Raw genomic sequence first — 13,508 nt, forward strand, 5'->3', positions numbered from 1 at the left:
GAAGGTGGAAGCATTCTCTGTGTATGCCACAGTTGCACCCTGGGCACCAGAACCTTGATCTGCTTCTTTTAGTTGGGCCACATATAGCACGGAAATGCTCAATCTTGTGACCTCATGTTGCTCTCCACGATTTCCAGCAGGTCAATGAACGTGGACAACCTCTTCTTTTTTTTCCCACCCAAGCTTTAACATTTCAACAAATAAGTTGTACCTGCTCATAGTCTCGTCTGTATTTTTTTGAACAGAGTACATAAGCTTTGAACAGAGATATATCCACCAAATTGAAACAAATCTTCTTCCAGTACGTAGTAGTTTGTCTGTTGCAAGGGTTGTGGTAAGAAACTTTGTCGCTTATATCTACTCCATATATATATATATATACAGGGTGTATATTATGTCTGGAAACACCCAAATATATCCTTTAATAATTTAAATATAAATTTGAAACCTCTTACAATCGTGATAGAGATTGGGCATCTACTTTTTGGAACAATGTTTTGTTATGTCACACCAACGGGGGACGTCCTGCCGAGGGTATCGTGAATATTCTTAATGGAAGCCTATACCTTGTGATACATAATTTTAAAGGTAATAGCTTACTGAATTGAAGGCCACAAACCGCATCTCAAGGGAATTATTCTATCAGAAAATAGAGCATTTTTAGTATTGAAAATTTACTGATGTTCAACAATGTAATTTTAACATGGTTCTTGCCACAAAATGTGTTACACTAATTTTTTAGCATTTTTTTAAATGTTCAATTAAATAAAACAAAAATTTCATTTTAAGCTGGTTCTATTAGCACAAATTTGCCAGTTTTTATTACAGTACAATTATGGAAATACTTATGTTATTGATTTCTTATTACAAATAAAAAATAATGTATGCTGTTAGAAAAGTCTTACAACAAACGTTTTACCTGCATTTGGTGTCAAAGCAATTGTTCGAACTGTGTTCCTTCTACGGTTTGACAATGAGCCAATCTTGTGTAAAATGATTCGACAGAGTTGCCTAACATTTCTTCAGTTATCAAAGCAATCTCCTCTATAATCCTGTTTCTTAGGTCTTCCAAATTATGAGGCTTTCTTCTATAAACATTGGATTTTAAATGACCCCATAGGAAATAATCGATTGGTGACAAATCCGGAGATCTTGGAGGCCATTCGATTTCTCCTCTTCGGCCAATCCATTTATGAGGAAACCTTAAATCCAAATACTCTCTTACCTGTCTCCCATAATGGGGTGGAGCACCATCCTGCTGAAACCATACATTATCAAAGTATTCTCCTGATGCAATTTGAATAGCTGGGATTATTTCATTTTGGAGCATATTGTAGTAAAGTTCGGCATTTAAATTTCCATTGATGAAAAAGGGTCCAACAATTTTGTTACCTAAAATTCCACACCATACGTTCAGTTTTTGTGGTTGCTGTGAATGGGACTCAGTAATCCAATGTGGGTTTTCACTAGCCCAGTAACGGCAATTGTGCCTGTTAACATTGCCATTTAGGAAAAAAGTTGCCTCATCAGAAAATAGTATGTTGGTCAGAAAATCTCTATTGTCATCACATTTGCGCATCACAAGTTCACAAAACTCAACTCTTCTGTCGTAATCATCCTCACTTAACTGTTGGACTAAATGAACTTTAAATGGTTTGTATTTATTAATTTTCAAAATCTTACTCACAGACGTAGGGTGCATATCATGTTGCTGTGCAGCTTTTCTGAGCGATGTATGTGGGTCTTCAATAAATGTTTGCAAAACATCTAGTGCATGTTCTTCATCTGTTGCAGATTGTATCCTACCCGACTTTGGCCGATTACGTACACTCCCTGTCATTTCAAAACGCTCAATAGTTTTTGATATTGTTGAAACACTTATGGGATTCCTTTCTGGGAAAGTGTCATTAAACAAATTACAAACTTCCCGATAAGATCTTTGACGATCGCCATATCCTCGCATCATCAACAGAGTAATTCGTTCTCTTTCAGACAATTCCATTAAAATGCCAAATAAAAACTGAACTACTGTAATTAGATAACTTGTTGACAGCAATGCTTCAGAGACACTGATTAACTCGACAGGAATGATATGACCTTTGTCCATTTGTAATTCCCAAGCTTAGACCTGTCTAGTGAAAGCTCCATGCTCAACAAACTGAAACCTGTAGACCAGATGATTAATAACACAATAATGTTTCTCATAGGCTAGTGACCTTTGTCTCTTTAAACCTTCCTGCTGACTGGAAAACACCAAGTACAGATTCATAAGTAATCAGAGAAAGTGACTCATAAGTTTTATTCATTGTAATAAAAACTGGTAAATTTGTACTAATGAAACCAGCTTAAAAATAAATTGTTTATTTTATTTTAATTGAACATTTAAAAAATGCTAAAAAATTAGTGTAACACATTTTGTGGCAAGAACCATGTTAAAATTACATTGTTGAACATCAGTAAATTTTCAATACTAAAAATGCTCTATTTTCTGATAGAATAATTCCTTTGAGATGCGGTTTGTGGCATTCAATTCAGTAAGCTATTACCTTTAAAATTATGTATCACAAGGTATAGGCTTCCATTAAGAATATTCACGATACCCTCGGCAGGACGTCCCCCGTTGGTGTGACATAACAAAACATTGTTCCAAAAAGTAGATGCCCAATCTCTATCACGATTGTAAGAGGTTTCAAATTTATATTTAAATTATTAAAGGATATATTTGGGTGTTTCCAGACATAATATACACCCTGTATATATATATATATATATATATATATATATATATATATATATATATTGGTTATATTTATTTATTATTGATTATCAGATATATGTGAATCAAGATTTTGTTTCATACCTTCAAGAGCTTTTTTGCTTTTGATAATTGCATTTTTGACATGACAAGACAGTTGTAAGTATATAAACGGGTTTTCTGGTAATTTTTAGTTTTAATGGAAAAGACATTTTTTGTGTACTTCCACATAAAATTTATTAAAATAGTGCTTTCGCCGGTTAAGGCATCATCAGTTTGACATTGTTTACAGAAAAAAGAACATATGTGTAAAATAGAATAAACATATGATAAAATAGAATAAAATTTAAAACTAACTGTAAAGACCAAAAACTAATAAATTATAAAAGAATTATGTAGAAAAATATGGTTTGCAATTCATAATTTTGGAATGGATTTCTTTTTTCACTAATGGTATAAAAATATCATACTTTTATGTATGATATTTATGTCTTTTGTGTATGGGAAAATAAAATTAACATCCAAGACGAATTTTTAAAACACATCAATTCAATTAGACCATCGATAAAATTTACTATTGAGAATGAAGTTAACAGTGAAATTCCATTTCTTGATATTTTGATAACAAAAACAAAAGAAAATACAATTAAAACAACATTATTTTACAAGAAGACTTTCAGTGGACAGTACCTTAATTATAATTCAAATCATCCTCAACATGTAAAAATTGGATTAGTACAAAATTTGTTCCAGAAGATTAATAATTTGGTAACTGATAACAAAGATAAAATTTTAGGAGAAAATTATACTACAGAACTTTTGATTAAAAACAACTACCCTCCATCAATTATTGAACTAGCTAAGGCTAAAAACAAAAGTTGCAAGCAAATTACCAAAACAGACAATCCTAAATATCTCACTACCGTTACAACTATTCCTTATGTAAAAGGAACATCAGGAAAAATTCGTAGGATAAATTATAAATTTAACATCCGCACTGTTTTTAAGTCCCAAAATAATATAAGAAGCTACTTGACAAAATTAAAACCGAAAAACAAACATCAAGAAACCAAGAATGTGATATATAAAATTGACTGTGGTTGCAACAAGACATATATCGGCCAAACATCAAGACCTGTGGAAATTAGAGTAAAAGAACATATTTATAATTATAAAAAAGAAAACATTAAAAAATCTAAATTAGTTGAACATGCAGTAAAGGAAAATCATCATATAAATTTTGAATCGTCTAGTGTAGTGTTTAAAGAATCCTCCTGGACTAAAAGAAATAAAATTGAAAGTGTGTGTATGACAGTTTTAAAAGATAATTGTATTTCCCAACCTTCCGTAAATTTCAGTGATATTTTTATACCATTAGTGAAAAAAGAAATCCATTCCAAAATTATGAATTGCAAACCATATTTTTCTACATAATTCTTTTATAATTTATTAGTTTTTGGTCTTTACAGTTAGTTTTAAATTTTATTCTATTTTATCATATGTTTATTCTATTTTACACATATGTTCTTTTTTCTGTAAACAATGTCAAACTGATGATGCCTTAACCGGCGAAAGCGCTATTTTAATTAATTTTATGTGGAAGTACACAAAAAATGTCTTTTCCATTAAAACCAACTTACTTCCACCAAGGATACAAAGCAGATAATTTTTAGTTTGTAACTTACTATTAGTACTTCATTTTCTCTATAATATACACTTCCCCTTGCACCTAAAACAGTAGCTTTCATTTCAATATGTGATAATTACTTTGTTTTTTTTTATTGCCAGTCCAAAAGATTTTTCTTTCATAAAGTTGTTTGGCAAGTTACACTTTTGTATAAAAATTAACTATAAACCAATGATATCCTTTATCCAATAGCCTACTTTTTTCTACTACTTCCAATATTACTTTTTCAGTAAAAGGTCCATTTCTTCCTGACAAATAGTCTGTTCCACTGTAGAGCTCTATATGGTACACATAGTTTGTTGCACTGTCACAGCATTCAAATTTCTTTATACCATACTGCTTGTGTTTCTTTTTGGATACATATTGAATGAATAGGCACCTATTTTTTATGCCAATGAGGCTTTCATACAAAACATATATTTTGAGATGGAACTAAGTACTGTTTGAATAAGGTGTTCATGTGATTGATAAAAATCTGATTTTGATCCAAAGATGGTAACTTGGTTCACCTTTGTGGATGCTTGGAGCAGAGATCAGGTACAAAAAGGAGTTTATGATCTGGAATCTGGAAGCGATTGCCTGGCATGTATTTGGTAAACTAGGGGGGGTTCTCTGTGACTCTCTTCCAAAAGGTTGTCATGTTTTTTCTGCCATGTATGCCCATATATATATTGTGAAAGAAAAATACCTTTTCATCTCTGACATACTTACTGTACATCTACCCATTTCTTGAATCTGGAATACCTTCTTCCTGTACCTGATCCTTCTTTTTGCTCAATTAATTTCTTAGCATAAGAGTTAGTTTCTCTGACTAATTTTGCCCAGAAAACCTTAGTAAAAAATAAAGAAATATACTCAATGACGGTAAATTCTGGGCCTATATATTTTACAGGCTCTGGTGGAATTACTCTCACCCAATTATCAACATAACCTTGTCTTGGTCTAGGCCTATGTGGGGTTCTATGTTTATTACTTGGTCCAGGAAAATTTTTAATTTCCTGATCAGAAAGGTTTAGGTAATCAAAATCAGGAATATATTCCTCACCGCGTCCAGAGGAGAAGTCTTCCAATGCAGGATCATCCTCAGGAAAAACCTCAGCTTCAATGTCACTTTGAAGACCTACACCACTCTCATCACTCAAGTCGCCAACACCAACTCGCCAACAATTTTTCATGCAAAATTGAAACGATTGCACCGTGTGATATCCATGCAGTCTTAACCCTTCCCACACGCCAAACAGATATATCCGTTAGGCCTAATTTTGACCGAAACGTGGTAAACGGATATATCCTTCAGAGTCTATTTTATTTTATTTTATAAATTGTAGTTGTCGTGGAATCCACTAGAGTTCAAGGGAGTGTTGAATACTTGTTCCGAAAAGCAGATGTTACAGTTTGAACCTCATTGGCGCGTCTCAGTGGTGGGAGGGCGTGGTTTTGTCCCTCGTGGCGTGTCAGTCTGCTGCGAACCATTACGCGGTAAACGGATATATCCCGGCACGGCATATTTTAGTGTTTAACGCTGTTTTGCCATATTTCCTTATTTACTGTTCGTGTTCCTGTTGTATTTAGCATTATATTATCCTTTTATTTTGTTGTTATTACTTTATTTGTTGAAAATATTTTTATAAATTCAAGTAAAAAGGTTGTTTTTTAAATTTTTTGTAAAACTTGAAAATTTGTTAAAAAATATAGGGGTCTGATTATTTTGTGATACTTTATAAATTTTTTTTTATTCCTAATAGCGACCACTAAATCAGACTTGGTAAAATGTAAAAAAAATTTTAAGTTAATTATGCTTTATGAGTCAAAATTGAAAGATAAATTCGGCGTGGGAAGGGTTAACTATTTCGCGCACTTTAATTTTTTTATTATTCAAAATAATTTCCCAGATTTTTGCAGTCATTTCAGGTGAAGACAGTTCCACTGGTTTCCCCCATTGATGTTTATCATTTGTAGATGAACGGCCATGTTTAAACTCGTTTACCCAATTTTAAATTGTTGCAAACACAGGAGCAGATGTGCCATGAACTGCTTCCAACTCAGATTTGATTTCTATTGGCGTTAAGTCTTTCAAATAAAAATGTTTTATCACTGCTTGAAACACACTTTTTTCCATTATTACAAGCAAACGTAAGTTGTTCACTTCAATCATCAATAGCAACGAAACTATGCAGTGGGTTGAGTTGAAATTTTGACAGCTATCAATAATGCTGCTTATGAATAAAAACTTTTCAATTCTACGAGTGCCATCTCTACGATTTTCTAAGGCGTGATTGAACGACTCATACTGAAAGTGACTAGGATGTGGCATACATTAAAATTAATTACTCTGTAATTATATGTATATATATTTATATGTATATATATATATATATATATATATATATATATATATAGACAAATAGACAAAAATTCTTTATTAACATGCTCATTGAGAACAGTATTAGCGTCATAGTAGTAAACACTACAAGTGTTTTTTTTTTACAAAATATAAAGTTTTGTAATGATATAAAGTTTTGTAATGAGTTTTATATATATATAAAAAAAAACCCTTTTGGGGATCTCATACTTTCAGAATTCTTCAGGAGAGGATACCCAGACCCTCCTTTCTTCTGAGAGTTATATAATACCTCCTACTGCCTATAATGCAAAAAGTTACAGTTCCCTTATCACCAATTCTGGAATTCGATCACTGCTCTTATGATTCCTTGAAAGTCTTTGGACAATCTATCTCATTAGGTATTTAACTGATTACAATCCAATTTATATAACTATGCTTCAAAATAAATGTTACTTGTTGGACAGTCCTGCTGTAATTTTCTAATGTCGTTTCATAATATATTTTCATTTTTATTGTTTAAAACATTACAATAAAGAACGCTGGTATTTTTCAGGCAACATGAGGCAAGGGTATCGAGGCCCATATATCCGAGGAGGTAGACACGGCGGTGGCGGTCGGATGCATGGATATCGTGAAATCGATAGGAACAGTGGTGGGCCACCAGGGTGAGTACTGAGGGGTTACTTAATTGGTTAGTTCAAATAAAGCATAATCATTTCAGGAAGCTTAAACATATTTTTTGCTAATTTAAATATTTAAGAGAATTTTATACTATAGGTTTGAGCCAAAGTTTGTACTCATTTCCTATTGAGACAATGTTATGGCGTCTCAAGATGTAAAACTAAAATTTATATATTTGAATTGTTTCAATTTAAATGTTTCAGATGTAATAAAGAACAACTAATAATTAAGTTACTTCATAAAGGTAGCATATTTAACTTATTATCTTTATTAACTATAAATTTGAGAAGATATTTCTTATACAAATCTCGTATTTTTAGTAATAGTAAACTCTATTTTTAGCTTATAAAAATAAGATTTTAAGAAATTTTTGTTTTTAATGGATACTTTTCATGGTTCATTGAATATTTGTTATTGTTGTAGAGAAGTTATAGAATGACCGGAGACTTCGAGATGCGCCGTAGGCAAAGACGGAACTAAAGTGGTGGGGGGTGGAGCGGCTCAGTCTGTTGCCGTATTTAGCCTTGTGAACTTCGGTCACCAGTCTTCTATACGTGCCGCCCAAAAAACATTCGCTTGTGCCAATTCACGAGTTGTAATACAATTTGTGAATTAATTGCGTTGTGCTCATTACGTTTTAAGTAAAGAGTTTGTGATGGATCGTAATGTAAAAAGTAAAATTGGAGGTAGAAAGGTTATACACGGCCAAGCAATAGAAGTGATTGCAAATGTTTACCATTTTATGAAACGGGAAGCAGAAACCAACACATTTATAAATTTGAAGAAAGTTCAACAGCGTGCCGTAGAGGCAACTGGAATTTCTGAAAGTACGCTGAGACGAATTTTGAAGGAGGAAAAAAAATAAGTCCAATTGGCAATTCTTTTAGTACGCCCAACAAAGTAAGAAAACGCAAACATACTAAAAGTGATCTGGACAATTCTGATTTGGGTGTAGTTCGAAGAACAATAAATAATTTTCATCGACAACGGGGTTTTGTCATGTTAGCTATTGCGTGTGGATCATTGGCGTTATTGTTATTTTAAGTATACATCATTAAATTAACTTGATACAAGTTGGTAGATAAAACTGAGTTTTTTCTTATTCTACTGTGTATATTGACAAATTAGTTTAACCAGTTTTATATTAATTTTTAATTTAGCAGCTAGGCTATGTCAGTTGAAAATTTTGTAGTGTATAATTGTATCTACTATCGTAAATCCTGAAGCTTACACGGTTAGTATATGATAAATTGAATTTTAATGGCTAACAAAGCGTAACAATTACAATTCTGAACTGTTGTCGTCGTTGGAGATCAAGAATAATATAAATTCCTACCCCTTCCCAATTTATGAGAACCCTTTCTTACCACCAGGTATCTCTACTGCGAACTCATTAAGAAGGGTGAACTATGAACACAATTTCGGCAGAACATAGTCATTGTTAAGATCACGTACATCCGGTCCCAATATTTCTAAGATTTCCTGTATTGAATTCCCCATCATAAAAGTCCGTCGCCGTAACTACAAAAGAGTCTAGAAATGTTCAAATATTCTCAAGGTCTCCTGTACTTAATTGCTCATTATAAAAGACCACCGTGGTAAGAACATAAGGGTCTAGAAATGTTGGCAAACACTACAATATTCGGCTCCCGCCACCACTATGAGCCGGGAGCCGAAAACTCTCAGTAGGGATAGTAACACCGTATTCACTCCCCTACTCTAGATTGTGTCCCCACGCGCTCACCTTCTCCACTCCTCACGCGCATCCCACCGGTCATGCTATAACTTCCCTACAATACATATAAGAAAGAATGTAATTTTATAGTGAACAATGATATAACAAAATACTTGTGTGTTTATTAGAAGTATATTTTCACACTATGAAAACAATTCTACATTCACTTGAAGAATTTATTACTATGGCTAATCACACTTTCCATAAAATGTTATGTTTACAAAGCTAAGTAATTCCTATTTTGGTTTGAATAGTATCAATCTAAGGTGACAATGATGATATTTATCAGGCTACCAAGATTTAATCTGCATTGATAAACTTGTTTGATTAAAAGAAATTAATGAATATGTCAGTTTATCAATCACTTACCATTAATTTTTCCATAACTTTTTTTATTCTAAATCACTCAAGATCAAGATTAGTATTTTGGAATCCATTTTATGCATTGAATATGATGATTATATTTCTACATGTGTATTTATATAGGTCATCATATTATTATTATTATAAACTGTGTTTACTTTCTAATGTTTTATAGTCATTGTGGGTTTGCACTTTATTCTTTGTGGGTGTTTGTATTATTGTGGAATGTGTTTGCCACTTCTTTTTCTTTTATTGTTATTTTTCTGAATGCCTGATTTTCTGAGGTATCTTTTTATGCATTGTTTGTGTGCTGTTGCTGAGTATTTTGTGTGTGTGTGTCAGGGCGATCGACGATCCATTATCGGCGTTTGAAAAAATATTGCGGGAGAAGGATATGGCGCGTGAGCGACACCGGCGGCGCAAACGTTCATTTTCCCGGTCACCAAGCCCAAGACCACGGTCCCGTTCAAGGTCCAGATCTCCCCCCCTGCACAGGAAGAGGTACCATATGTCTGCTTTACCATGCTTGAGCATCCTCCACCAACCAAAGCACTAGTTCAGTGGGTGTTATCCAAGGTGTCTGAACTTTTAGAATTCAATTTTACTTTTTAAGATAAAAAGATTGTCTGGCACTCGTGGTGTGGTGTTCTTGCCAGTAAGCATAATCATCTTGTTATGAAGGGCACAATTTATAAAACTGGAATAAATTGAGATGAATGGTTCCAAGTAGCTTTTCACCTTTGACAAATATGAAAGTTGACAAATTTAATGTTCTTTTAAAAATCGGCTAGGCATAAATTACTTAAAAATCCATATTTTTACAATTGTATTTACTACATATAGAACAAATACCTTAATAAATGTTTAATTTTGGTAGTGTAATGTTAACTTAATTTTGGTAATGTAATTTTAACTCATTAAACAATTATCACAGTACCTCCTCATGATTGCCAATGATCCATCACTGTACCCGTGATGATGACACATATTATTAAATATATTTTTTTACATCATTATTATTATTATTATACACTCAAATAATAAAGTTTATACATTAAATTTTTTTAATCATGTATTATGTATTAACCCCCAGAAAAACTAACCAGTTACGTTAATTGAAGTGTCAGTAATGTTATATTTCAGTCAAACGATCTGTCGGTGTCTTATTTAGTAAAACTTAATATTTTATTTTTTTGTCTCTTGGCACTTGTGTCTGCAGTATAATTTATGGTTTGAGTAAACAGTCATGTTGGTCGTCATCCTTTTTTATCGTTATTGAATTCTATCGTGTAGTTTGAATTTTGCGAACATGGCAGAGCCTTCTAATGGGTTTGACCGTGTTTTCTCAAACATTAGGTTATATTCTAGTCTGTTTCATTAGCTAAAAAAACAGTAGCTCAATCACCCAAATCATAATAAAATTGAATGTTTTGTGTTTTACCAAACTCTTGCGCATTTTATGTGTTTACTTGGATTTGTGTTAGAAGGAACGTTTTACAAAAATCTACATAACATAGAAAAAATAAAAGATAAATGAATAAAAAAGTTTTCTACATAAAGAATTAAATTTTCTATAAAACTACACCAAATATCATGGATGGTTGGTTATAACTATAATTTGTACTAATAAGAATTTCTTTCTTTTAACATTTACAAAAACAATTCACATTTTTTTAATCATTCTGGAAATAAAAATTTCATATTTAATTCAATTTGTACAAGGAGGTTAGGTGAAGAATATTTAATGGGTTAAATAAATCCACCTTTAATTTTGTTTCAAATATTTAATGTTATTTTCATATAGGTTTCCTCAGACTTGATACAATTGTTAGGTGAATGGTTTTATTCTTTATTTACAGTACAATAATTTAAACACTACGGCAGATAATATGGATTTTGAGAGTACACTAGAAGAAGAACCAGTGTTGATGAAGCATTGGTTAGTGGTTCTGACTTAGGTCTTTCATCCATGGTGAACATTAAAATTAAGTTTATGCTACTTAGTTATATTAGTAACATTTCCATAATTCCTTTGGACACTGCCTATAACAGTTTTTTGCACTACCAATTCATATTATCAAGAGGCATTCCATGATAAGGAGGATCATAATCAACTTGATAACAGTCTGTATGTAAAATTATATATATATATATATATATATATATATATATATATATATATACTGAGATTTATATTATAACAGTGTTAATAGGTTAACAGGAGGGATATATTCTTATATTAAATGTGTTATTCTTTTTCACTTATTGTGAATTAATCTCAGTTAACAATTAGGCTATATTCTGTTCAGACATTTTGGATCCACAGAGTTTACATTTTGTACATGTTTCATTCTGTTCTTCGTGCACTGTTTCGCAACTGATGGTGCGGAGTTGGTGGAGGGTTCCCTTTACTATTAGTTTGAAAATGTAATTATTTAAAACTGTAGAAGTATAAAGATTGTATTGTTTTCCAAAGATAATAGTAGTTTTGATTTTTTTTATGTAGAAAATTACCAATTCAATAATTTGCTGTAGAAAATGAATTCTGAAACAGTTGTCTGTTTAGGGGTAGTGTCACCCCATCTCCACCAGCTCGGCAACGGTCCCCTACACCCCCGCTTCCCCGCAGGTCCCCATCTCCTCCGCCGCGGTCTCGGTCTCCCCGCACCAAGCCGCGTACCAGCACGCGATCGCGCAGCAAGACGCGCACCCCCAGATCACGCACCAGGAGCAGAACAAGGAGCCCCCCACCTGCCAAGAGGCGCTCACCTTCGTTCACCATTAGTAGGTAAGTGCAGCAAGGATTCAAATTTACTAATTTATGTCATCAGAGATTCCCAGAGTGTCCTAAAGCTGTACTCAGGTTTTCTCCCCCTCATACAATAGAGAAAATTATTGTATTGTTGAAAATCTGAGTATTGGTTTTGAAATATAATAATATAATGTTCGCATCCATCTTTTTTTTTCAATTGTGCTTTTGCAAAAGTGACTGTTTATGTAATTGTGTGATTTTTGGTTTAATAGTGTCCATAAAGCTATATTAAATTTACTTTTTATTGTGTGACAAATTAAGCTGGACCAGTTCTTAAAAATATCATCTTGAGATGTGTGGAAGGTATCTGCAACTAATTACACAGATTGATGTGACTAAATTTAGAATACCAGGTATAGTTGTTGAATATACCCAAGTTGTGTACTATATCATGGATTCCAGAATTGCTATTTAGAATACAGTAAAACATTATATCTGGCACAGTGCCAAACAATAAAACATTTTTCAACTGTCAGCTTAGCAAGCAAGAAATACCACATGTGCAAGCTCGTTCACTTTCTCCTACATGTTGCAAAGTGGTTCAGATAATAGAAAATTTGGGCAGATTTCTTTATATCCAACAATAATTGTAAAACTGACAAGTTTTACATTTTTTCCTATATCTGTTTTCCTTTTGAACTGAAATAATAATTCAGTGGATCAACTGAATAAGTGGTTTTTGTAATGTACGAGTAACTGATAGTAGTGGAACATCTTACCCTAATGCAATAAGTCTGTCTAGTAGTTTTAATATAAATAGTTGTATTAACGTGGTACCCATTATAAATAGTAATTTTTGTTTAAAAAATGTGTTTTCAGTCCATGTCACACAATATACTTAATAAAATAATTTAAACAATAAAAATAATAAGTAAAATTATACGTAAATAATAATTTTTGTGTATATCGAATTGATACAACTAAACATCTTATAATTTCTTATAAATAGAGGAAAGATTCATAAGGATTGAGAACATGAAAAATTAATATATTGCTATTATAAATACAGGTATATATTTAATTTGGTCTTTAAATTTTCAAAAATGGAGATTAACTTATAAATTGCTTCCTTAATAATTAATAACACATTATTTTACATACATGTTAAAGAAACTGCACCATTTTTCATCT

At 32.3% G+C, this 13,508-nt stretch overlaps 1 protein-coding gene across 3 annotated transcripts in view; it reads left to right on the forward strand.

Annotated features, from left to right (window-relative positions):
- Window positions 1-13,508, forward strand: part of LOC124354299 (E3 ubiquitin-protein ligase RBBP6) — a 119,859-nt gene that overhangs the window by 45,110 nt on the left and 61,241 nt on the right. For 2 of the 3 annotated variants that reach the window (XM_046804641.1, XM_046804642.1), the window contains 3 exons: window positions 7,340-7,451; window positions 9,908-10,066; window positions 12,132-12,353. In XM_046804641.1, the coding sequence (XP_046660597.1) occupies window positions 7,340-7,451; window positions 9,908-10,066; window positions 12,132-12,353 (493 nt within the window). The remainder of the gene's footprint in view (window positions 1-7,339; window positions 7,452-9,907; window positions 10,067-12,131; window positions 12,354-13,508) is intronic. The other variant, XM_046804643.1, reaches the window with a different exon arrangement.

This window comes from Homalodisca vitripennis, chromosome 2, assembly GCF_021130785.1.
Source record: "Homalodisca vitripennis isolate AUS2020 chromosome 2, UT_GWSS_2.1, whole genome shotgun sequence".
NCBI lineage: Eukaryota > Metazoa > Arthropoda > Insecta > Hemiptera > Cicadellidae > Homalodisca > Homalodisca vitripennis.